The sequence below is a fragment of the Gallinula chloropus genome (assembly GCF_964237585.1).
Source record: "Gallinula chloropus genome assembly, chromosome: 3".
Classification (NCBI taxonomy): domain Eukaryota; kingdom Metazoa; phylum Chordata; class Aves; order Gruiformes; family Rallidae; genus Gallinula; species Gallinula chloropus.
This window is the reverse complement of record NC_140087.1, coordinates 71,530,058-71,555,756: the sequence shown is the minus strand read 5'-3', so window position 1 is coordinate 71,555,756 and position 25,699 is coordinate 71,530,058. Positions and strand designations below refer to the sequence as shown.

Below are 25,699 nucleotides of genomic sequence, written 5' to 3'. Positions count from 1 at the left end.
GGCAAAACCCCTCAAGAGGTAGCTTATCTGAGCCTCAGCAATTGCTTGGAGAAGGAGGACTGAGGGAAACATTTCCAGAGAAGCTTTTGCTTTGTGGTTAGCTGTGTGAACACCAGAGAAGAATGGTGACGTATATTTTATTGTGGTTGGAGAAACAGCTTGGGCCTGTCTTATGTGAGAGGATTTCTGAGTGTTCTCTGAATAGCCTGGATACCTCTCAGCCTCATGACGTGCCCAATAGCTGCTTAATTGAGACTCCATTAACTCTTTTTTCCTGCACATTAGTTGTCTGCCTACTAATTTCCTTTCTCAACGCAATGGAGCCCTTCCTCCTGCAGAACCCAAAGATCCATCCAAGGCTCTGGTTCTCTGACTCTTTTTGTTTGGAGAGGTTTAGCTACTCTGGCCCGGTCCACTCCATGTTTCTCTCTGGGAACCTGGCCCACTTTGTGTGTGGTCTGAAAGAAGCCAGCTTTCACAAGGTTTCATCTAAGGAGTCAGCACGGGAACTGACAAGAGCTTTTCTTGGGTGTTCCCTGGCACCCAGAAACTGTAGAGCTGCTTGGTGGTGAGGGAAGAGGCTCCTCTCAGGAAACAGTAAACGGGGCGAGGAGGAAAGCAACCCCACCCAAAGGCTGACAGCAACCTTGCTGGAAATCACCAAGAGCCCTGGACTCGCTCTTCCTGGTGCCATTCTTGCAGCTTCTACCCCAGACACACAGCAGAGCTGCACCTCATGACGTTACATCATTAAGCTCTTTCATATTTAAGTATCAACAGGCAAGATGATGTGAAGATACGACGGCATGGCTAAAGCATCGGGACTCCCAGCTGCCATAGCAAGCTTTCCCACTGACCTTGGCTAAGCTACTGACCTTTCTCTGACTTGCAAAATCAGGGTATTTGGAGAATTAAATAATCATCAACAAACCGGGGAAGCGTTACTCTTTATTTGTTTTAATTTAAATATATTCTTATTTATATATTATACTGGATATACCATTATTTAGATCTGTATTGTATTTATGTTATTATAATAATACTTTTATTAGGATTTAATAAAAGATTGGTTTATATAATCCTCATAGGTGTAAGATTCTTACTAGAAACACTCACATTTCTGGGTGAGGCAGCAAGCATGTTGAAGTTTGACTGAACGTAATACTACTGAAGAAAAGACGAGAAGCAAATGGCAGCTGTAGTGCCAGTGATGTGTTGTGGCTGATGTCTTAATAACATTCACTTGTTGTTCTTGTAGGTAGTCAAGAGACTCCTCAGAGTCTGGGAGCTTGCTGCTTCACAGGGCTGCTCTGGCTTGCTCCCTAAGTGCAGATCTGCATCATGCAGATCTGCAAAAGAACATGGACACATGGCACAAATATTTCATGAGATTCAGACAATGAAGTAAAAGCTTCTAATCTGCAACAGCTTCACTCTGCTGGCACATGCTCTACAGGCACTAAGACATCAATGAGTGACAAGGTTTTTACATAGACATTTCCCAGGTTTCTTCTATCTACCCTGTTTGGAAGGACTTTTCCTGCAAGTGTCTGTGTAGCACGTGGAGCAGATCAGCTCCTACACGAACACTGACACAGGTGTCATTGCTATTCTACCTAAAATCTTTTGGTAGAGGGCACAAAACCGGAATGGGGTGGCCTGGGGTGATCCCCACAGGATTCACGTCTGCGGCTTCTGCCTCGGAGCAAGGCACAATTTGCACAAGGCCAGACTATATCTGTCTGGGATTTGGAAGGCATGGGGAGCGCTCCATTCTTATCCTGCTGAGCTTTCCCACTGTGTAGAGCATAATAATAAATAAGAATATGAGTAAGGCGGGAAAGAGGAGACGGTGGGAGCATGCATAATGATTAGGGTGAGGGTAGAGTGCTTTAAGTGTTCCTGAGTAGGGAGGGAACCAGAGTTTGGACTTCCCAAAGCCCACAGTAACTGCAAACCATGAGGCTGTTAACCACTGATAGCCTTTCTGAAAAAAACGATGAGTCCCTGGTCAGTTTTTGAAGTAAAGCACTTATTTTTCAAGGGTTCAGGGCTGTAAATCTCATAAGCACTAAGCCAATCCCAAATACTGACAGAATTTTTTCTCTTACTATTTTTCGCCATTTTACAGGGAGATCTTTCCCAGCTTCTCCCATAGAACAATTTTCATAGTGCATTACATATGCCATTATCCTGGTTTCAGCTGGGCTAGAGTTAATTTTCCTCCCAGCAGCTGGCATAGTGCTGTGTTTTAGATTTAGGACAAGAATCATGTTGATAACACACTTATGTTTTTAGTTGTTGCCAAGCAGACAAGAACTTTTCAGCTTCTCACACTGCCCTGCCAATGAGAAGGCAGGGGGTGCACAAGAAGTTGGGAGGGGACACAGCCAGGACAGCTGCCCCAAACTGCCAAAGGAATATTCCATACCATCTGACATCATGCTCAATATACAACTGGGGGAGCTGGCCAGGAGGCAACATGGCTTTGGAAGTAGCTGAGCATCAGTTCTGGGTAATAAGCAATTGTGCTGTGCATTACTTAAGATATTCTTTTATCACCATTAGTAGTATTATTCTCTTCTGTCCTATTAAACTGTCTTTATCTCAACCCATGAATTTTACCTTTTCCTTTCCAATTCTCCCTGCTAGCTCGCTGGGGACGGGGTGAGGGGGGAGTAAGTGAACAGCTGCACGCTGTACTAGCTGCCTGCTGGGTTACACCATGAAAACCACGTTCACCTTTCTGCTGAGGAATGTGGACACAGTCAGGCCACCATCCTCACAGAAGTTAGCCTCTGGATTCTGGATTTTGAGTCGTGGTGTCCTACCCCCAGCCCCCTCAAGAACTAAAAAAGTATCAAAAAAGGGCATGAGGTATTTGCTCCCATCAGCTTCAGTCCAGCTTTCATTCCAAAGCGGGTGGGAAACAGATGCTTCTCTCTTCTTTAGTCTAAGTATAGACAGAGCTAGCCTTGCACTCAAGTTCAAAGGGTCTTTTAAGGCTGCAGAAAGCCTGGCAAGAGAAGGTGTGATGCAAATTGAACAGCAGTGGCAGAAATACCCAATGGTTTACCACATGGGAAGAAAGGGAACCAGCCAGGCCTGTCTTTGAAAGACGAGGAGAGCTTTATCCTGTGCCTGTTGTGCCTACATCCCAAGCCCTGACAGTGTGCTCACGCACCCACGCGATTCCCTGTGCTCAGCACAGGAATATTTCACAATTCATGCCGAGCTGATGCAAGCAGGGTGACGTTACACAGAAATGTAGACAAACTCAGAACAGCATATAAAGGACATCTGAAACACCTCTCTTTTCAGATGAGAGTAAAGATGATCCTTCTTTGTGAGACAATAGTATAGAATTAGCCGCAAATATAACAGTGAAATCCTATGCATTTCTGGAGGTGTCAGTATTGAAATTAGGAAAACAGCATTTGTTGGACAAAAGTTTTCAGGGCTGGTATCTTACTGCAGCCATGTTTTTGCATCATCTAACACATCCAGTCACCATCTCATTCTCAAACAGGAGACAGTGTCATGTTTGGCTTTTTCATTTCTGATGTATTGTGTCTATGCACAGCCTGCGTGCAGAGCATTAAACCAATAATGTCTTCCCCGGGGAACTGTTTTTTTAACCTTTTCAGTTTAAATCCAACCATTCCAGTACTGATGACTAAGGCTTGCTTCCAATCTACGTAATGGCTTGGTGATGAGTTTTGCTAAATGTATTTGTAGCTGTGTGTTCAGTGCCTAGCTGAGCCCTTCTCATGGCTGACCTGGAAAGCTGAGAGGGGCTTGGGTGGGACGCACAGATGTAAATGAAAAAAAAAAAATTAAAATAATTTAAATAATAAAAAAGAAGGTATATATGTCATATTTGAACAATATTTTGTGTGTTCATAAATACCAGTCAGATAACCTTTGGTGTGAGCAGCTGGAGATAAGGGATATGATTACCTCCTTTTACAGAGGCGGGGGGGGAAGATTGGCACTAGCAGCCTGGCAGAATTACTCACCGCGGGGATGTGCAGAAGTAAACCCCTGTACACACTTATCACAGACCATTTACCAAGTTTCCTCCTTCACAAAGCCACAGCACTCGCAGCTCCCGCTAACTCTGACACAGGCCCTTCAGCGTGGATTTAAGCGCTCGATTCAAGCTACTAGTTATAGCTGAAAAGGTTGGCCAGAGCAAGCAGTTGACACCGCAGGCACTGAAGCTCCGGGCTGTTTGTTGGTCACTCCTACAAATTATGCTATGTCTAGAGCAGAGTTGTGAACCGTAGTTGTTTTAAGGAGAAGTGAGCTACTTAATCACCGAACCTCATGGAAATACACGTCTGTGCTACCGCAGCCATGTGGCAAACGCCCTACAGTGTTATTTCTCCAGGCGGGGAAGTTGCTGACAGGGCCAGGCGCTTACCAGATCGTCCAGAGAAGCCCAGAGCCAGCTGCTCCTGCGAGCCCCTCGCCGCACCTGTGAGGCGCCGCATCGCTGGGGTCGACCTGTAGGAAACAACGTCTCACTGTTACCTCCATGGCGCCCAGGAAGGTGCGATTCCCAACGCGGGTGTGAGCAGCGCCAACCGCAACTGTAAGCCGGCGCTCTGGAAAAGTCGCACTGGCACCCACCTACAAGGGTTTCTGGGACATGGAGCGCCACAAAATGGGGTTGCCCCCCTCGCTGAGAACGTGCCCGGCGGCTCCCAGCCATCGGGCTCCTGCGCATCGCTTTGTGTACGTTGAACGGCCCCGGAGGGCTGGCGGGACTGCCTAAGCAGCCATACCTCCCCCGCCCCCGCCGCCCCCCGGGCCCGCCAAGGGACCGACCTCCCCCGCCCGGCCCGGGGATGCCCCGTCAGCCGGGACCGCAGAGGGACACCGCCACTTCTGACCGACACTCCCACCCGAGCCGGTCCTCAGGCGATACGGAAGCAGCCCCCAGCCCGGAGGGAGCCAGCCAGCCGCGGCAGCTAGGAGGCGGTGGCGGGACCGGCTGGCTGGCTGGCTGGCGGGCTGGCGGGCTGTCTGTCTGACTGCCCCTTCCCCCCGCGCTGCCAGCCCGCCCGGCCGGCCTCTCCCGCCCGTAGCACACGCACCTCACGCCTCGCCTCGCCGCCCGCCCCACGGCCGCCGCACGAACCTCACGAGCCTCACGTCCCCCCGCAGCCGCCGCGCGCGCCATCCCAACTCCCCCTCCCCGCTCCTCATTGGCCAGCGCTCTGCCCGAGCCTTCCTGCCATTGGCAGGGGTGCCCCGAGCACGGGCTCGGCACGGTCCTCGGCGGCCATTCCGCAACGCTGCGGGGCGGGGCCCACGGAGGCGCCAATGGGAGCGCCTGGGAGGTGGGGCGTGAGGCTGGGCTTCGGCCGGGGGCGGCCTGGGCGGTAAACAAGCGAGCGGGCACGGGTGGCAGGCACGGAGTGGGGCAGTGGGACAGCCGGGTGAGTGCCGTAGCGGCTGTGGGGCCAAGCCGGTGGCCGGTAGCCTGTGCCGGGGAGCGCGGCGGAGAGAAAGGGGGTGCGGGGTACCCGGTAGTGCGGCGCGGTGGGCGGAGGAGGAGCTGCCGCGGGGAGGGCGCCCGTGCCTGGCGGAGAGGGGCGGCGCGCTGCCCCTCGGCCCCGGGGGTCGCTCCGCCGGGCCGCCGCGGGTGTGGCGGGCAGTAGCGGCTCCGCGCCGCCGGCGGCCCGAGCCCCGCGGGGCCGGGCACGGCCAGAAGCCGGGCGGTGCCGCGGCCTTCTCCATGCCCTTGCCGGGGCGGCGGCATGCGGGAGGCCGCGCGGGCCGGAGCCGTCGCCAGGTCCGGCCTTGCGGGGTTCGAGAGCCAGGCAGGCGGCTGCGGACCCAGCGGTCCGGCGCAGACTCGGGCGCTTGTCGCTTTGCCCGGCCGTGCGATCGCGGCTTTGTGCACGGCTGGGTCCGGCCGTGCTGCGGCGCCACAGGTCGGGGTGGCGGCGGGGGCTGCGCGGGGCCGCGCCGGACCCTCTCTGCACGTTCAGCCTGAAGGGACTGAGGGCGCAGGGCGGGAGCTGCCTTTCCCCCTGCCCTGCCGCGGGCGTAGCAGCAGGATACGCGGGGGCTTGCCCTGTGCTCCCTGCGCTGCCTTCCAGGCTGCAGGGGCTGGGAGCCTGGCCTCTCTCTGTTGCTGGGGCCGTTCCGTGCGGCTGGCTGGAGATGGGCACGGAATAAATCTGGCTTGAGCTTGCTCGAGGCTGACGTGAGGGGAAAGAAACCAGGAGATCGCTGGCTTTGGTGAGGTGCCCGAGGAAATGTTCTTACTGTCTGCACGCGAACAGGTGCGTAGAGTCCTTGCACCAAAGCCTGGTCGGGAATTAATGGGGAGATGCTTAAACAGGCACTGAGCAAGCTGCCTATAAATAACCACAGATCTAAAAGTTTGGCTTGTGTAATGTTGCTTTCATAGTTACTGACCATCCTGATTTCTGGAGAACTCTAATTTACGTAGTTACGCTATTTCTGATAGCCCAGTATGCTGGTGTCCCACCCAGCAGGAATTTAGGTGGGGAGCTTCTCTTCTGCATTCCCTCCCTGCAAGGAAAATCTGAACTTTGTCAGTGTTATGAAAAAGAGTACTTGGAAAGCTACTCCTAATGAAAACAAAGCAAACTCTTTGTTTTAACTTAGTGTTTTAGCAAACAAAAATGTGAGAGGAAAGAAAAGATTCTTCTTTCAATAGCCTGAAGTATTGTTTTTCTAAAAAGAATCAACCTAAGAACTCCTGAACTTTATTTCCTGAGTTGCTCATCATTAAATTAGTATTTCTTCACTGACCTGGCGTGTATTCTTCTAGCATATGCAAAATAATTCTTAGCAGTGGGCACAGAATAATACTGGGCAAAGTCAGTAGCAGGTCAGTAGAAGACTTCTGGAGGGATCTGGAAGTTGCTCCAAGTTAAAAGGCTGAAAGCAGATCAGCAGTTTACATAGAATATCGGTGGGTTTGCATTTTTCTGCTATGTAGAAAGAACATTCCCTTTCATATATCATCAGAAGAAAAAGTTTAGCTGCCGCTCATAGAATATCCTGAGTTGGAAGTGACCCACAAGGGTCATCGAGTCCAACTCCTGGCTCCACACAGGGCCAACCAGGTCAGAGCATGTGACTGAGCACATTGTCCAGATGGTTGCTAAACTCTGCTAAGCTGGGTGCTGTGACCACTTCCCTGGGGAGCCTGTTCCCGACCACCCTCTCAGTAAAGAACCTCTTCCTAATACCCAACCTAAACCTCCCCTGCAGCAGCTTCATGCTGTTCCCTTGGGTTCTATCACTGGCTACCAAAAAGAGGAGATCAGTACCTGCCCCTTTGCTCTCCCTCATCAAGAAGCCACAGAGCGTGATGAGGTCTTCCCTCATCCTCCTCTTCTCCAGGCTGAACAAACCAAGGGACTTCAGCCTCTCCTCATAAAACTTCTCCTCCAGACCCTTCACTGTCCTTGTTGTCCTCCTCTGGACACTCTCCAATAGTTTTATGTCTCTCTTGTACTGTGGTGCCCAAAACTGCACCCAGTCCTCATGTGCTTATCGCTCTGTTTGCTCTTAGAGCAGGAGGCTCATTTCTCCATTTTGTAAATGCTTTTTCTTTGCCTTTAGATAGCAATGACCTTGCTCATGTCGAGTAAGATACACTCAGACTAAACAGTTGTATGTTGTCTGGTCCTACTTGGGGTTGAGGGGTAGGGGAGAAAGGTGACCTCCTGTGCTTTGACAGTGTCTCTCTCTTAAAAATAAAGCAGTGTGATAAGTAGAAGAAAAGGTCTGAATATGTGGAGAGTTCCCTTGCGTGTTTACCGTCTGAGTGTTGGTCACCTTGTTTTGCTGCTGTCAAGGAGAATTCTGTGCTATGTATTGCAGCTCCCATAATTTCATTTGTGATATTTAGAGCAGGTTAATAATAGCTCGTATTGCATCCATGCAGCAAGAACAGAACTTTTTTTTGTTTCTGGACCTCCAGTAGTCCTTTTACAGGCAAGTGGTGGTCTGTTGTTTTGCACCCTGTTTGACTAGAAACTGAGAGGGAAGAGGGACAGCAGGTGAATTCCTGCTTTCTAATTTCCCCTCACACTCAACTGAGGAGTTGGTGATAGAACTTGTCTTTTTAGGTAAGATCGGGTTTGATGTTTCTTTTCTATTTTTCCCTCCCCTTATTATCCTAACAGGGATCTAGGGTTGACATGCATCTCATGGTCTCTTATCTTGTGTGTCAGTCAGTGTGCATGGTATATACCTTGTTCAGTCCAGCTAGCTTGCTGAATGCATGTCAGGACTTGGCTTTTGATGTGTGAATAAGCATTTCTTTTGTTCCTTAGATGATGTGTGAAGCAGGGTTTAGGCATCCTGTCTCCTGCCCTTCTCCTCCTAAAACCATTTAAGAAAGGAGTCTGGAAGAGGATGCTTTGAAGAGGAGGCTTTTTTACTTACTGAGCTGTGTATCTGGGGCAAAGCATCTCTAGAAGAGTAGCTTCTCTCTCTGTTTTTTCCAAAAGTGCTGCCTGTTCTGTGGACGTGTGCTTTCCTTCAGTACCAGAACATGAAACTTAGCTCTGGAGCCAAAGGATGAGCCAGCAGCACGGCACAGCAGTTTGAGGGAAGGTGTTCAGTCAATGTCTGCTTTCCCACCCAGCAAGGGAAGCTCACTTTATTGACATGTGTCTGTCTCTAGATACAAAGAAGTTCTCTTTTCCCCTGTCCCATTACAGTAGCTGACAGAGGTAAACCACTATAAGCTGGTGAGAAAGAGCAGGATGTAACAAGATGCTCAAATTTTGCCCTTTCTTTGCACAGTTGTATTTGGGCACCTTATTTTAATGGGTTTGGGGTTTAGTCAGTCAGCAGAGGTGCTGAGCTAGATGAAGGGTATTACAGAATAGCCAGGAATACGTCTGAAGTGTGTATCTCTATGCTTCTAACTTGTTGCTTTGAAAAAGCTGTAAATCTAATGGAGTTGGTTTCTAGGAACTTTACAGACTTATATGCTTGCTTAAACAAGTCTATGCAAGTATACAGAGTTAAAAAGTTGTTGTTTTTTTTTTTTTTCTTTTGGAAACTTTTTCTTGAAGGCCATGTGGATTCTGTATGTACAGATACCCCATAAGATGATCTGCTTATAGTCTAGGTGGTCCTGTGGCTGTTTTGTGCTGTGCAGGGGATAGCTTCCACATACAGCTTTCTCTTCCTGGGTGTGTTTTGCCTCTGCAGTTTGTCCTGGCTTTCTCTGGAGGTTAGATCTTGAGCCCTGTTGCTGCTATTCACGTCTCCCTTTTCACTGGTCGCACACTGTGTTTTTTCTGGATGTGCTAAGCAAATGTGCTATAAAAAGGCTCTGTGTATTCTGAAACCTCATAGCTCTTCTTCTGTCTGAATTGTCCCATTTGGGAGTGTTAAATCCTCGTCTTAGACTGACAGGGTCAAAGTGCTCATTAAGAGAATGATCAGGACTAGGAAAGAGATGGAAAGGAGACTGACAGGGCAATAAGCTCTGAGTGGATCGAGTGGGGCTTTTTCAGAACTCTTCTAAAATCGGGAAGCCTGGTGTTTTATATTGCATAGGAGAGCTTTGTGTGGTGTGGTCATTCAGAAGCCAGTCTGGAAGGTTTGAAACTCATATTTCAAACTTGCTTAAAACTTTGCTTTTCCAAACTAGAAGAGCCAATATGTTTATTCAATATTATATAGAATGTGATTTCATAAAATCCATACAGAGAGCATAAGTAATTGTAGGTTATGGATTTCTAGCAGGCATGAGAGTTTACTGATCAGGTTTAGTAGTAAACTATGAGAAATGTAGAGCTCATTACTCTTACCCTAGTGTCAGAAATACCTGTGCGTGGAGAGCAGGGCCTGACAGGGATAACTTGCCTGAGGACTGTGGCAGAGCTGTAAGGCAGGAGCTGTAGTTTCTGATTGACTGTCACCCCCTTCAGCACAGAGATCAGCTTATTTTTTTCTTGAAGCAGTCTTTTTTTTGCCTATGGCCCTCTTCTTGCATCTTATTTTTCTTCTTACAGGGAGGTTTTAGCACGGCCAGAAGAAAGCAGGTTTCCCTAGCTGGGACAGTAGTATCTAAGGGGGCTATGAATAGACTAGGATGTGTTGTAAGCTACTAAATTTGAACTTAACCCTAGCTTCCAGGGCAAGGTTGAAAGTCATGGGAGCTATATAGATTTGTATGCCTTCAGGATCAATTGCAGGAGGCTGTGGTGTTTGACCTGCTGTTCACAATGATAACCAAAGGGTTATGCTCACCATGTGAGCAGGGGGTGTGTGTACTCCACCTGGAGAAACATGACATGCACAGGGGTACCTCTTACTGACTTTGCAACTCAAGGCATAGCATGCCTGGCTTTGTCCTGGTGTACAAAAAGGGTAATAAGCAAAATATCTTAGTATGCTGGAGGAAGGCAGATGTGCAGTTACAGGGTGTTCCTGGTTTTCCAGAAGCTTATAATCAGAAAGGTTCTGACTAGAAGCCATTGCTGCTGTGGTATTTAATTGTTTGGATACAGCTGTTAAGATGGTCAGCAGGCTGGTTGTGTTTCTTTTTGCTCTGTAGGGGTGGATATTTAAAGGATATGTAGGTATAGGCTGTGTCCTGTAAGGATCTGTGTATTTGGGTGAGAACTGCAATTCTGTTCCCAGCCACATCGCATGCGATGTAACTTTGGGTAGATAACTTGTTCCCTCCCTGCTGAAGTAGAGACCTTTGGTATCAGTTTGCTTTCTTTAGCTTTTTGAGATCTCAGAGTGAAGAGTGATGTGTGTTTAAATGCAAGAGGAAAATCTGCTATTTCTCTCAAGAATTTTGACTTAAGTAATGGTATATTTTAGTCTGAGGCATAGCTGCACTTGTTTGAGCATAGCTTTTTATCGGTCTCCAGTTCCTAAATTGGACTCGATGTGCTTTCAGAAGTTTAAATTTCCAATAAAAACTATTACAACATAACTGTGTGCAAAAAACGTCAAACTGATAACCTCCCTTGTTTATACTCTCCATTCAAGCTGAGAGCATGAGCCCAGTGGGGAGCTCAGTGGGTACCCTGGGCAGACCATAATACTGGCGAGCTGTGCATGAGGTGAGGAGCTGAGCTTTAGTGGTCTCTAACTGGTGAACTGACTCTGCAAGAGCATAAAGCTGTTCTGCAAACCTGGGGTGAGATGTTTGTAATGTTTAGTTTTTGTTTGAAGCTCAGCGTTTGGATTTGATGAGTGCAGAGCTTTGGTGTAACCTTTTTATAAATATTGCTGGATAGAGTTGTTCCACACGGATGGTGGTGGTTTTGTCTTTTAAAGTGATGCTGGATGCTGACAGAGGGGTGACTCAGAGCTAGTGAACTGTGCTTTTGTGTCAGCTTGCCATAAAACCAAATGCAGGTATAGATTCAGCTTGTAGCGATTATGTTTAAGTAAATGCTTCAAATCTGGCGTCTGCCTGAATCTCAGATTAATCTGCGTGTTTTGTGGTTATGCTCTGTGGTGATTTCAATATTCTGTTGTCCTTGCTGAATTAATCAGTTATTCATGGCTTTTAAGGCACAGAGAGGATGCAGTGCAGTGGCTTGTTCTAAACACTGCCCAGTGTATAACCAGGAGAAAACTCTTGGATTTTCCTTGTCCCCTTTTGTTCTTCATCCCTTTTTTTCTTGGTTAAGTAGATAATACAAAAATAGGATGATAAATAAAGATACAACTCTAGATTGACCGAGGTCTTTCTTGCCCAAATAGTACATTTTTAAAGGCCTGCAGATGAGGTAAATGGAACACGTTTTCTCCCCCTGACTGCAGACTCCCATTTCCCAGGAGAAGGCACAGAATTCCTTCCCGGGGAAAAGCACGTGAGCGGTAACCTTCAGATCATGGGGATTGAGTTACCTCGGTGTGATGGGAAACAGCGTGCTGTGCCCGGGACAGAATTTACTAGCGTGCTGTGCCAAGGTGTGTCAGCCGAGGAAGCGGCCTGTAGCGAGGGAGTGAGCTCTCCCACTAAGATCTTGACTCTGAATGAGTTATTTCTAGGTCGGTGGCCAGGGTGGAAAGAGACTGTTAATTCCAGGCATGTGGGCTGTGACTGTGCTTTTTGCATGTCCCCAGACGTTGTCCAGAAAGAAGTAAATAGAGCCATCGGTCCTAAGCATTCACATTACACTGATGTATCTGTGCCTAAAATAAAGTAGGCCGGGCTTCCTTCAAAAGTGTCCAAGCATTCTTTTCACTCTTACATTGCCTGTGGAGCCCTTTATGGGGAAAATTGTTCGTATGGGGTTTTGAACTCGCCAAAAATGACCGCTAAGCCTTCTGAGTTTTGATTGAGGGATGCGTTTGTCTGCCAAGCAGCTCACTTTTATCAGCGAGTACACTGGTCCTGTAAAGATTAGAGAGCAAATGAGTTCTGCCTGCCCTTCAGAGGTGTTTGTTTTAAATGGCATTGGCAAAGGGCTGTGTGCAAGGGCAGTTTGAAAGCTGCTTTCAGAGACTCGATGAATTCAGTTTAAGGCGGCTTGAGTCAAAGGCACGGGGCAGGACTTAAGCATGGGAGTCCTTAGTTCTGTTGTAGGTCAGATCTGTAAGGATGTTTCTTTCGGAGCTGGAGTGTGTGGGAGATGTGGGGACGGGGAAGAAGGAAGGATAAGCAAGGTAGATCTTCAGTTCGATTTAAAGGACAAAGACAATTTTCTTCTTTGAAAATGCAGTTTGTTCTGTGCCCTGCATGGTGAGAATTTGGGTCAGCTGCAACCCAAGGAATCCAACTAATCAAAATACATCTAGGCAGGGGCCTGGAAATCTGGTGTCAAAGGAACCGGTAGGGCAGTGTTTGATAGAACCAGAAAAGGCCACGAGTGAAAGGGTCGTGTGAAAGGGTTGGTATGGCAACATGCATAAAAGGAAATGGAAAAATCTGTAAAAGATCAGTTACAGGACAGCTTAGTGAATTATAGTTACTTTTAAGTTGATCTACTGCTGGTCTATGTGCATGGAACAAAAGCGCTGAGTACCCAGTCATCTGTATCTTGTTTGTGGTGTTTATGTTTATTTCTTACTCTTGCCGCAGTCACTTTGATGTGGGTGGCATAATGTTGATTCCAGGGTTACAGTCTTTGTCTAGATACAACTAAGATAACAGTGATTGTGATAATGGGTAATAGGCAGAGGGTTGAGGCATAGAGAATTTTTGTTTCATTTGGCAGTGTGATATTTAATTATCTGCCTTACTACCTGACCAGCCTAATATTTTATATTTCTTCTCTCATTTATTTAAAAGAAGGTAGCTAAAACTTCTGCAGACCTAATTGGGGGAATATGGGCTACTGTAAAACTGCTGTGGGGGTTGGTGGGGTTTCTTTTGGTCAGAGGGCTTTTTTTGTTTTGTTGGTTTTTGGTGTGGTGGTTTTTTTGTTTGGTTGGTTGTTTTTTGGGTTTTTTGTTTGGGTTTTGGGATTTTTAATTATTGAACACTACACGAGCTTTTTTCTTGGGTTAATAGCAAAACTATTGATGGTAGACATAATTCCCTTACACTGGAACAGGCTGTGTTGCCATGCACAGAAAAATGTTTCTATATGATTAGGAGTCTCCTTGTGTTTAAGCTTGGTCAGTCATATATATGTGTGTGTGTATGTATACTTGTGTATATATATGAGTAAGGGTTTTGACTGTACAAGCATCTAGAAAAAGCACACGGAGTCAGAAGCTGGTCTTTGTGCTTGTAGGAGTCCATGTTAGCATGTGAAAAAGAAGAGGGATGAAGGGATGTGTTCTGAAAATTCTTCTGTTTGCACTGGTTTTGTCTGTTGCCTGTTGTGAGGCTTTGTGTTTCTGTTACTGGCCTCTGGTACACTGAGTGTCTTGCTGGACTTGCTTAATCCTTCAGGCCAGTAGTCTGGCATGTTGAAGAAGGTGGGAAATGGGCTGCAGATGGTTACTAGAGGACAGTGGCTTGTGTCATTGCACATGGGAGCATCCCAGGTATCGATTTGGCTTTGCTGTTACAACAGATTTCAAAATCTGATATACAAAGTCAGGAGATGGTTTACCTACCAGTGTGGCATCTGACCTACGCGAGCCCCTCTGCCTGCCGCATGGACCTTGTCTGGTGTGTGAGGATGGCTTGGCTCTAGCTTCTCATGCTAGAAGGTTGTGTGTGTTCAGCCAGAGATTCATTTGGCTGTGAGAAGTTTGCTAAGTAAAAACTGCCCCTGGTATTCTTTCCCAATCATGAGCTATTTTCAAAGAATGTAAGTCAACTCTCTTCAATGCAGGTTAGCAAGGCACTCTGGCAGCTGTGTACACATGACCGACTTCCCCATGCTCCATGCCGATAGTGCCCTACTTTGCTAGTGCTAGATAACAAGTGCTCAGGAGACAGGTCAAGTGTGATATAGGTGTTTTATAGGGTTGGACCAATTCAGTTTGAAACCACTGCCTGGATCTCTTTTTTGATAGAGCTTGATTACAGTGTTCACCTATTGATTTAGTAGTGGCATCAACAGCACTTGCTGTGAGGGCAGGCTTGCCCACTGACTGCACTGGATGTTAACACGAGTCTTTATTGTTGGGGATAAGTACCAGTCTTCCTGGAAGTACTTGCTTCCTCTGTCTTTCAGGTTTTTGTCTCTTGCCCTTGCTTGTGCTTATTGCTTTTTCATTGAAGAAAAAAAGGTAATTTCTGTACTCTTGGTTATTTTTGATGTGCAATCTTTTTCCTCCTTGATTATCTAGTATGTATTTTCTTTCATGCTTTCTGCTTCTGGTTGCGATAACCTTCTTAGTCTCTGCTTTCTGTCCTTCCCAGGATAATTAAACAACATGTGCAGCTAAATGTAGGATCTACAAAGCTAGATAACTTGGGACTTTTTTTTCCAGTTCAGGAGAACACCTCCCATATTGTTTCAGTTCTCATTGCAGTTATTAGCCCCCACCTTCATATTGCTTGATGATGAGCGCAGACATTACATGAATGTTTTCTTGTTCCTGATGCCTTTTTCCAAAGGATTAATCATTGCAACATGGTTATTTTTGTTTCCTCTGCTTTTTCCTGTCTGTGCTTTGTTACAGGCGGGGGCTTGGTGTACACAAGATGAGGAACTGGAAGGGGATGGCCCACAGATACAATTCTGTTAAAAAGCAGGAGAAAATTTTGCTCCTGAAAATAGCTTCGTCCTTTGCAGCCTTTATTTGTTGTTGACTCTTCTTGGGTCTGACCTCTGAAGTCCTTATTGAGCCATGCTGTGCCTCTGTGCTTGTCCTGTGGCTTCCGTTTGGGTCTGTGAGCTCTACCTGCCAAGAAGCTGAAAGATCATTGAAAATGGCATGTTGGTTACCTGTAGGCTGGTGTTTGCTATGGAGAGGCCTGTTATTTCAGTGAGGGGCTGGGATAAGTGTCCTGTTGTAATCGCCTGTCCTTTGGCAGCGCAGCACAGGAGTGTGTTGCTGATGCTTCTGAGCTAACCAGGCACTTGGTGGGGTACCTGGGTGGCTGTAGCTGCTTTGCAGAGGAAAGTGGGGGTGACGGCCTGTGAGGCAAAAGCATATCAGCAGCAACGTTCCCAGTATTGTCTTTTATAGCCAAACCTCTAAAAGGTGATTGGTCCTCTTGGCTTGTTGAGATAGATAGCTATATATCTATATCTGCCTGTCTATCTATATATATATATAGGGGTTGAGTGCCCATTGCACAATGCATAACTTCCATTTGTGGTTCCATTACCTTCCCAATGGTTTTGTCTTACTCATTTTTTTATGTGCATTTAGCTGTAACAGCTGTCACTGCAAGACAAATCCTTCCACTGGTTTTGCTTGTGAGAAGAATATGGTTTTTATTTGTTTAGAAAGTATCCATGCTAAAAAGTAGGTATTTGTGTGTGTGTTGTCTGAGTGTACCTTGATCTACATTGCATTACCTTTTGCTGTCCTTCTTGGGAGGGAATGCACTTCTTGGGTTCAAGCTTTCGTGTGCTTCTAACACTTGAGACTACAAAAGCACTAGTTTCTTAATAGTGGCAGCCTTTGAAGTGTCTCATTTCGGCTAGGACATGACTGTGGTGTTCCTTGGTTTCTTTGCCCAGCTCTGAATTGCCAGGACTGCCTGCAAGTGGTTTGAGTGAGATCCCTGTGGAAATTTCCAGTGTGAAGTTGGGGGGGGGGGGGGGGGGCGGGGGGAGGATGGGGGACGACAGGGAGTGGTGTAAAAACAACCTCCTGGTGGCAGATTTCATTTCCTTACCTAAGGGGCAGTTTTTGTGTTGAACAGTGAATTATACAACGTTGAAACCAAACCTAGTCATTAAACTCTGTAGAGATTCGGAAGTAACACATCTGGCAGGCCTGGGGCATGTGGATAGGGCTTGGAAAGATAAGCACAGAATAATGATCTAGGTAGGCTCGACTTGTTGCAGGTAATCCATTAAGCCTGGATTCATTGCGACACAACTGTCTAACAGCCATACTTGCAGCATATAATGCATAATACTTCCTGGCTACAACGGTTCTTCCTCATTTTGATCACTGATTAACAGTTGTTGATCAAATATTCCAGTAACTGGGGTTTACCCCACATTTGCATAATAGTGGATTTCTGAAATTGAGCTGTAGTAATCCATACGTCCCCTGTGTGATGGCAGCAAATCTGTTTGCTTACCCATAAATTGAGCTGTAGCAATCCATGCTTCTCCTGCATGGCTGCTGTAGCAGGCACATTTGTGAGTCAGGCTGCGTGCTTCCCCAGAAGGTGACTGGATCCAGTTGCTTGTGATCTGCAGCAGGGCATAATGCCGTGTGTCCTGTTGGCTCAGGCTTGTTTGTGCCACTTCAGTGTGTTAATGTTTCTAGCTGAAGTGCATTATGTGGGTGTTTTCTTCTAAAAATGAAGTGTGTGCCTTTATCTTCTGTGTCAGTAGAGGTGGGAGGATGTGCAGCTGTGCCAGCCATCGATCTGTTGACCCTCACTGTGTTTTTAAAAATGTGAGAGATGGGTGAAATCAACAGGATGAAAATCTCCCTTGCAAAATGGTTTTGGCATCCTGGCCACTCCTGATTTTCTTCTACATGAACCATGGTGATGTAGGAGAGCCAGTGTCCTGAGCCTGAGCTGCGTTCTAGGCTGAGGCAGAGGAGTTGGTGGAGCTTGTATTTTTCAGACATGCTCTGTCCTGCATCCCACAGCACCTGGCTTGTAACTGAAGACACTGAAATTGTACGAAGTGTTAGGAATCTCACATGGAGTGCCTCTTAAACAGAAATGGGGACATTTTGCACTGCAGTGTAGTACTTGGCAAGAGCTGTGGTGGGTAGGGGCTCTCAGCATGCTTAAGTTTCCGAGGAAAAGCAGCAGAGCGAGCTAGAAGTCGGGGGCTGAGCAGCCTACCCTTGGAGGACAGACGAAGCTCACTCTGATGTGGAGGCTATGTAAAATGAGGAGGCATAACTCTTGGTCAGGAACGGGATGTGACTCTTGTCAGTGCACTTCTGTGCTATCAGACACTGCAAATATGTTCCAGGGCCTAATGATAATCAAAGGTCAAGTGCTAATGCTTTTAATCCTTTTTAAACATTTGAAAGGAGTCAAGCCCATCTTTGCAGTGTTACTGACATTTACCTGTCTTTGTCCTGTAGTCAGTGGTAACTGTGGAGCCCTGGAATGCTGCCCTAGCTCATTTTTGCTTTGCCTGGTAAGGTCAGCTATCTAGCTGTCGTTCTAGCTGTCTGTGTGCTATCTAAGCTGCAAACAAGTTCCCATAGTGGCTGGTTGCCAAAGTGAAAAGAGATTGTCTGGGATATGCCACTGGCTCTTAGGTGACTTCAGCCTGGTTGCAAACTTGTTCCTTGATTTTATTTTTTACTCTTTTTCCCCTCCCTCTTTCAGCACAGGAAGACAGCAGTCATGGCGGGTGATGCCATCATGGTCATGAGAGGCTTGACAAAGCTTAGTAAAGCAGTCCTAGAAACCCAAGCAGGACAGCTTCGGCAGGTGCTCCTTGGGGGTGATGCAGTTACCATTGCAAGGACTCTCCAGGCCACTGCTGAAGAACAGTTCAGTTCTGCCTTGGGGAAAATGCAGGTAAGCAAAGCTCTCCCTGCACTGTCTAGCCTGATGTTTTGCTTCTCCTCCAGGTACTTTTGGTTTTGTGGTGAGGGTGGCTAGGAACTCACATCACAAACTAGAACCTATCTCTGAAGTGCTGGATGGGTAATACGGTTGTTGCAATGCTCTGGGAATTGTCCAGGATTTCTGTGGTGTGCAGTGGGTGCTAGGGCAGGAATAGGAGGGGAATGTTACTGCAGAGTGTTTCAGTTTCCATTACTGAGTGTTTAAGACATGCTGAAAATGAAAAGCGCTCTGTTCATCTCGTCTTGTCAAAGATCAAGCTCTCTGTAAGGTTGGCCAGCAGCTTTATTTAAAGTCTCCTTTAGACTTCAGTCATTGATTACCTCTCCTTTGACGAAGTGAATGAGTTCTTCTAGATTGAATTAGACTTCTCAGTGCTGCTTCCTTTCTTGACGGAATTGGTGCATGTATTTTTCAGAATGGCTCAGTATCAGGTGTTTTCATGTTTATTGTTACAGTCCAACCTGCATTTTCAGAACTTAATTTCAAATGAGGAAAGCCAGACTTTTTACACTTCCTTTTTAAAGCAGCAGTTTTTGTCACCAGATGTGGTGACATGGATTTCTGAGAGTTTTGCATTTGCTGTGTTGCCCTTTCTTAAAAACATGGAGCTTCTGAAGAAAAGATCTTATCTTAATCAAAAATCATCATCCTCTAGAAAGACAGTGTGTCTCAGATCACAATTTTTGAAGCAGAAGCTAATGGGTGACATTATGATGTTTTTCATGCGATGAGTTTAGACTGTCATAGCGATCTTACAGCTTCAGTCTTAGCCTGTGTTTCATTAGTTTAATTTGGGCCTGTGTTTCCTTGGTTCTATTTAAGCTTGCAACAGAAGTACAAGAAGTGCATTTGTTTATGGGAATTTGGCTTGCCTTTACCCCTTTGCATTCAAGAAGAGAGAAAGGGTATTCTCCTGTTTCTTTGCACAAGGGAACAAGGGAGGCCCCCCAGCCCAGCACACCTACAGGACCTGCCTTGCATCTGGTAAAGGAATTGCAGGAGAAGCTGCTGCCAAAGTGACGTTTTCTGTTTTGAAGAGAGGAAAGCTTTTATTTTAAGTTACTCTATTTTACTTCTCTTGATCTGTGGCAGGGATATGTCAGTCTGACGTGCGAATGGAAGTAGAGATGCCTTCTTGCTTGAAACTGCCAGTTGGTATCATGGCCATAGTCCCCATCTGTAAGCAGATCGGTCTCCACCCTCCTCCACTCCACCTGGCTGTGATGTTGAGGTTCAGAATGGCATGAGACCTGCTGAAAAGCAGAAAAGACCATGTTCTGTTTTTTTCTGTAAGGAAGTTAAATGTAATTAGTGTTTAGCTAGGAGCCTAAAATATGCTGCCTGCTTGCTGGACCACAGCAGAATTTAAAAACCTGAAAGTGCTGACATTGCATGACTAGGGACAGGATAGGAGGAGGGGGCATGGTAGACTAAGAGCTCACTATTATGAAGTTTAACTCTCTGTTGTTCCTCCTAAGCACATCTCGTGCAATGTTGTAGCTCCCATCACCTGTTGCTTCTGAGCAGTGTATTGCTTGTAGTGAATTCCACGACTAGTGACCCTTCCCAGCAGTGTATGTAGAACAAGGTGTTGCCAGTTACAGGTATTTGAAAATGAATTTGACCCATTTGTCAGTGGGCCTAAAAGACTGCCAGTGATCCCAGGTGTCCCCAGTATCTCTTCCTTTTTCCTGTCTCTTACTGTAACCGTCTGCAGTGCCAGAGGGTCTACAAATTACTCACTGTGAAGATGTAACAGCATAGCTCTGTGCCTGTCTCTGAGGACTGCAGATGGGTGTGCAGCAAGCTTCAAGTTCTTTTCTTAAAGTATTTCTGTTACTGTTTGCAGGAACTAGGCAGAAAGCAGGAGAACTTAACTGATCTTGGTGAAGATTTGGGGAAAGACTATGACTTCTCAGCCCGAGAGCCATCAGATGCTCCAATGGACTTCTCCACTGCCGCCACTCCTAAGCACAGCGGTGAAGGCCCTGCTTCCTCTTACACTACGAATGGACCTTTTAGAAGTGCTGGTGAGACTGGAGATTCTGTTATGGGTCAGAAGCCTTTCCCTCCCAAAATGGATGCAAGGTTATTTGGAGGCTTTAGGGACCCTGGAAATCCTTTTGCTGCTGCTTTTGGACAAAACAGAGCTTTTCACCAAGACCATTCCTCTGTTGGTGGATTAACGGCTGAAGATATTGATAAAGCCAGGCAGGCCAAAACAGGGTCAGAACAGAAACCCTACAAACAGATGGTATGTGTGGTGTGGGTTTGTGGGGTTGCTTTTTTTAATTAAGGATTCTCAGTACAGTGGTTTCTATGCTGGATTGTCCTTACTCATCTTCTCCTCTCATTTCTTCCTCTTTGGTTATTCCCTTTTGTGGAGGCAAAAGGAGGGAAGTAATAGTGCTCACTAATCTGATCTGTGATATTTATTCTGTCAGTAGCTTTCCAGGCTCTCCTTTCACACCTGTCCCCTCTATATTAGGTATTCTGATGTGAAGGATGCTCAAGCAGCATATGAAGACTTCAATTTTATATTAACAGCAGCTCTCCTTTCATTCACTGGCCTATGAAGACTTGATGTATTGATGGTTGTTACAGTAATGAAGGGTCTGTATTTCATCCCCAGTTTGGGGGTGAAATGTTGAGTAGCTGGGAACAGCTGTAGGCTACAAAGGTTGAAGACTAACGTAAAGAGTCCGTCTTCTCCCTGAAGGGCCCTGTTCCCTTTAACTGGTTGTTTTGCTCTATCTGTTAAGACAGAATTGGACCTAAGATCCTTTTGGTGGAGGCTGCGCCTTGCAGTTCTCCTAGAGTCCTTCCCCAAAGCCAGTATCATGTTACTGTGCATTCACTCGCTTGTGATACTGCTTTGAAACAGTATTACTGCTTCTGCTCCAGCTGTTACGTGGCAGGGGGGGAATTATCTCCAGTACTGTGAAGCTGACAACCTTCCATGTCTTTAGTTCCACGTGTGGAAGCAAGTTTGGGTTGGCATTGTGCTGCTTCTCCAAGTTCAAAACACGGTTGCTGCTGAGAGGAAAGTAAAACTGGGGGTTCTAGATGTGGTTGCCAGCTCTTCTGTCTTTCCCATCCCCTTGTCCACTTCTCTGCTTACTGTATGTTTCAGTTACTGTTCTCTGTTCAACAGGGTGTTCACTTGAAAATCTCCCAACGTATGAAGGTCTCAGTGTTCAAGAAATGCGTTCTGTAGCACAGGGTTGTTTGAGCGCTCTCAGAGTCGCTCTCTGAATGTGCAGGTATCTGACCAGGTGCTGGGTTCAATTGTGAATTTCTTGTTTTGTTTTCTTTTCCTCCTCTTTCTGCTGCAGCTCAGTGAGCGGGCCCGGGAGAGAAAGGTTCCTGTCACGAGGATCGGACGGCTGGCCAACTTTGGAGGTCAGTTTGCTCACCCACATTTGCCCTACATACGCAATTTCACTTTATTGAGGAAACTCTCCTAGTCCTTCAAGTGTGCTGTTACTCTAAGTGTAGGCAGCTGGAGCAGCTGTGATTTAAAACAATTTTTCCCAAACTTATCCTTGTGACTTCTCTGAACAGTGGTTAAATATCAAACATACCCTTTTGGTATTGATTTTTGAGTGCAGGGAAATGATAATAGTCAAGGTTTGATTTACTTAGTCATTGCTTATAAACCATTTTTTTTTTTTCCCAGGAAGAATGTAAAATCTGAGCTTGTAAGATGAAGCTACCTGAAACCTACATGAATTTTATTTGCAGAATGGGACTTGCTATGTTAAAAAGCAGTTAGATATCTTCAGTAATAGTAACAGATGGTGCTTACCTAATGTCTTGTATCCAAAGCCATCAAAGGACTTGATGGATAGGGGATCCATCACAGGATAGGGGAGGTATCACAGTATTGCAGGTGGAAAATATTGTCACAGGTTATCTGATGTATACTTAGCTAATCTTTAGATGAATAGTCTCTCTGAGATTTTTTACTTTTTTGTGACCATAATAGATAACTACCTGTCTTCTCCTAACCTCAGGTTAAAACCAAACCAACCCCCCAAAACCCAAACCAACCCCTCTTCCTGTGCTCCCCAAACCATGATGGGAGAGTAAGAAAGAGATTGTTTATGAGCAGCATCCACAGTCATATCTCTCATGTGTCATCTTTTCTTTTCTTTTGTTTTGACTTGCTCTTCTCCTCCCATTGTCTGCTTTGTGATTAATATTTCTGGCAAGACAGAGCTTTGGCTTTCAGACTGCTTTGGGGGGAGACATTGTGTTCAAAACTGGTGTTCAGATTCTCCTGCAATCTCTTGTTATCATTCATTGCTAATCTTTCCCTCTGAATTTCCCTCACAGCAAGGAGAAATACTGCTGTTGTCACACTAGGCAACAAACAACAGACCTCGCATAGAAGTAATTAATTTTCCTAGTTTAAAGAAATCCCTTGATAATATTTCTGAAGGATGAGTAATGCTGGAAGAAGGTTTCTGAGGGTGTGGTGAGGCTGAAGTAGCGTGGGAGCCCCGCTACCTGTAAGGAAAACATGTCAACGCTCAGATCTTGGTCCGGAGTGGTACGAGCTTCTAAACAGCCTCTAGAACATCATGGAAAGAGGGACTCTGTTTGCAGCAAGGAGCAGGTCCTGCTTGCTATTTATACCATGTGTAGAGTGGTTTTTTTCTGACCTGCACATGGCCTTAGAGAGCCAGTGAAACCCCATCATCTCATTCTGGTGTGGCTTTTCCTGACTGGCTCCTATCTGACGAGAAAAGTTCCTTCAAATTGTGTTTTTATGAAGTGTTTCGAGTGCTTAAACCAGGAGGCATTAGGTGAGGGTAAGAGCCTGTGGTGTACCAGTCGCTGTTACCTGCTTTTGGTTAAGGGAGCCTCATGAGGGCACAGGAGGCAGTTTCCCACTGAGATAGGAAGTCACTTTTACTTTCCTAAGATCCAACCCGACTTCATGTATTTGGTTTTTTTTTTTAAGTAAACTTGAAGTAAATGTTTCAAAGCTTGGGGGTAGGGGAGTTGCAAGCTCCCTGTGCCTGGATACTGTGTGTTCTGACATCCGTTTTCTCTTCTTGCCTTTTCAACAGAAGTTAGAAACGAGGTGTAGGATGATTTCATAAGAGTCCACAGTTACCTTAAGGGTTTTTTTGGGAGCACCTGCTGAGGGATGGTGGTGAACAGTTGGAAGGAGTCCTTTTGCAAGGGATGTCACTGTTAACATGTGGAATAGCAATGACCCAGCACTGTCCTTGCTTCCTAGGGCATTCAAATGATCAGAATTAAATAGGGTATGGTGGGGGAGTGGGGTGGGTGGTGGTGGTGATTATTTCCTGCTCTACCATGTGCCTCTTCATATTGCCTTGGAAATAGTTGAGGGCAGGAGGCTATTCTGTATCTGTGAAGGTGTGTAGCTTAGAGGAAATAAGATTTTGTTCCCAGTTTGTTCCTTGTGTGCTTTAGGGTGCCATCTGCATTTGAAGACCTCAGGGAGTCATTGTAGAAAACATAGTGGCTGAGGTGGATTCTTCCCCTACTACCTCCACACCAGTTAAACTAACATTTGACTCCATCTTTTCTTGGTGGGATAATCCCCACTTTATTCTTTATTTCCATATTAGAAAAACATCATTTTAGACTTGGACAAGATGGGAATGTGCTGAGTAGGTCAAAAGCAGAGTTCGTGTGACTATTCCTGAGGTTCAGATAGCTGAATTTCCATACTACAGACATGAGCCTGTTGACACTTGCATTGTTCTCTTCCCTTTGCATGCTGTTTTTTTTTTTTATTCCTCCAGTGTTACAGGGAATGTTGATCTTTTGGCTGTGTTGTCAGAACATGGGTGATGGACAAATTAGTAACAGGAGGCAGAAATACCTGGACTGCTGAGTTTGCCTGGCTTCTCCCTTCTCCTGGGATCAAAGAACGCTTTGCTGGGAAGGCTGACGATCACTTTCTCCAATGCTTGCATGCAGTACTGAGCTAATGTTTCTCTGTAATCAGCACAAGATCCTCTACTGAACTTTTTTGTCCTTTACATGCATTTTTGTATGTCTTGCAGCTGCTGGAGTAACTGCTAGTGGTTTATAGTACTAAAACTATCATCCTTGGTTTTTGTTTCTTTTATTTCTTCTTCCCAGGATTCAATTAGTAAAACAGATTTTTCTGCAGTTTTTGGTTCCTTCCTTGCTTTGTAGCCTGATGGGTCATTGGTTCCACCCACACATTTCTTGATCTTTTCTTTGTTTCGTTCTCCCTTCCTTGCATCATCTGACTTTTTAAAGCAGTTTGTTTCCCTTAATCACATTCCTGGTTTATAAGTTTATTATTTGAATGATATAATAAGATCCTTTCCCAGTAAAGAAAATACAGGAAGCTTACGGTGAAGTCTAGATTGAATCTAATTGTAGCAATTAGAAAGTACATACAGGACTAGCAACTGCATGATTCAGATTGTCATGAGTGACAAGTGAGCATGGCTTTCTTCTGGCAAGCATTTAATGCTTGGAAAACAAGTGGAAATGGATGCACAACTGTCTGCAGCTTGCAGTGCATTCTGTGTGGTTCTTGCAGGGTTTTTTATGTGGCCAAAAGCAGGGCACAGGCTGCTCCAGGGTAGAGTCTCACCCACCCCTGTGCTTTGGCAGGCTGAGCAGAGTAATAACGGTCCATTCAATCTGCTGTTTGCTTTGTTGTGTCAGTTGCTGAGCAAGAGGATTCTTCCTGAGCAAAACTGAATCCAGAACATGTCTCAAAGGGCTTGGCCTGAGGTCTAACAGGTGCTGGAGGTGCCTGGAAAATGTCTGAAGTGGCACTCTGCTGGTATAATACCAAGTTGTGTTTTCCAGGCCTGAAAGAATCTGTCTGTCTGCATGAGCGCAAAATGGCAGGAGTGTGACTTTCTAGAGGTGCCCGGGGTGGTATTTTCCACTGTACTGAACTGTGGCCATTCAGTGATGCTGAATGTTGTCCCAAAATTATTAATCCCAGAGGAAAGACTCCTCTTGCAGCCAAAAGGAAAATGAAGGACATCAGGAGTGACTTGCATGGTCCTGCATAAGATGTACTCTGGAATGATGAACAAATGGGTTCCATTGCAGTGATATTTGCCTGCATTGCTGATTCTACCCATTTGAGGGAGTATGATGGGTTAAATAACACTTGTTGCTGACCTGTATACTTCATAATGTGTTGAAGATGAAGGGGGTTAGACTAATGGGAGGCTGAACTGGTACATTTTCAGATACTGGCGGGGACTGAGGCTTCTTAACTCATGCAGACATCACTGCATCAGTCATAAATCAAACAGTAATTCTGTGCCTCTGTAGCCCCAAATACAATATATAGTATACAGTTACAGGTTCAGTACAAGTAAAACTGTACCAGCAGTCAGCATTTGGTTGTTACTTTATAACACTTGCTGTTATAGTAGTCAGGTATGCTGTTACATGCATTCAGGGTTAGCATAAGCTAATCCACCCCTCCACACGCGATTCCTTCAGGATTCCTGTGAACACAGAAAGAAAGAAGAACACCTGCTCAGTCTTAGTGACTGCAGGGTTGAAAGGATGGTGTGAGAGATCCACTGG

The 25,699-nt window shown here is 46.0% G+C and overlaps 1 protein-coding gene and 1 long non-coding RNA gene across 4 annotated transcripts in view; one reads left to right on the top strand and one right to left on the bottom strand.

The window, feature by feature from the left end:
* Positions 1-936: 936 nt before the first annotated feature.
* LOC311189558 lies at positions 937-5,177 on the bottom strand. The gene is made up of 3 exons (XR_014617168.1): positions 5,103-5,177; positions 4,427-4,509; positions 937-1,349 (listed from the first exon to the last, which is right to left on the bottom strand). It is a non-coding gene; the product is annotated as an uncharacterized lncRNA (long non-coding RNA).
* Positions 5,178-5,407: 230 nt separating this feature from the next.
* COQ8A (coenzyme Q8A) overlaps positions 5,408-25,699 on the top strand; it is a 46,731-nt gene continuing 26,439 nt past the window's right edge. Inside the window, exons 1-4 of one of the 3 annotated variants that reach the window (XM_084261217.1) lie at positions 5,408-5,447; positions 17,876-18,070; positions 19,971-20,375; positions 21,457-21,523. In XM_084261217.1, coding sequence (XP_084117343.1) covers positions 17,894-18,070; positions 19,971-20,375; positions 21,457-21,523 — 649 coding nt within the window. In that variant the 5' untranslated portion in view covers positions 5,408-5,447; positions 17,876-17,893. Of the gene's footprint in view, positions 5,448-5,500; positions 5,524-5,875; positions 6,300-17,875; positions 18,071-19,970; positions 20,376-21,456; positions 21,524-25,699 lie in introns of those variants that run through there. The other 2 variants (XM_084261218.1, XM_084261216.1) reach the window with 2 other exon arrangements.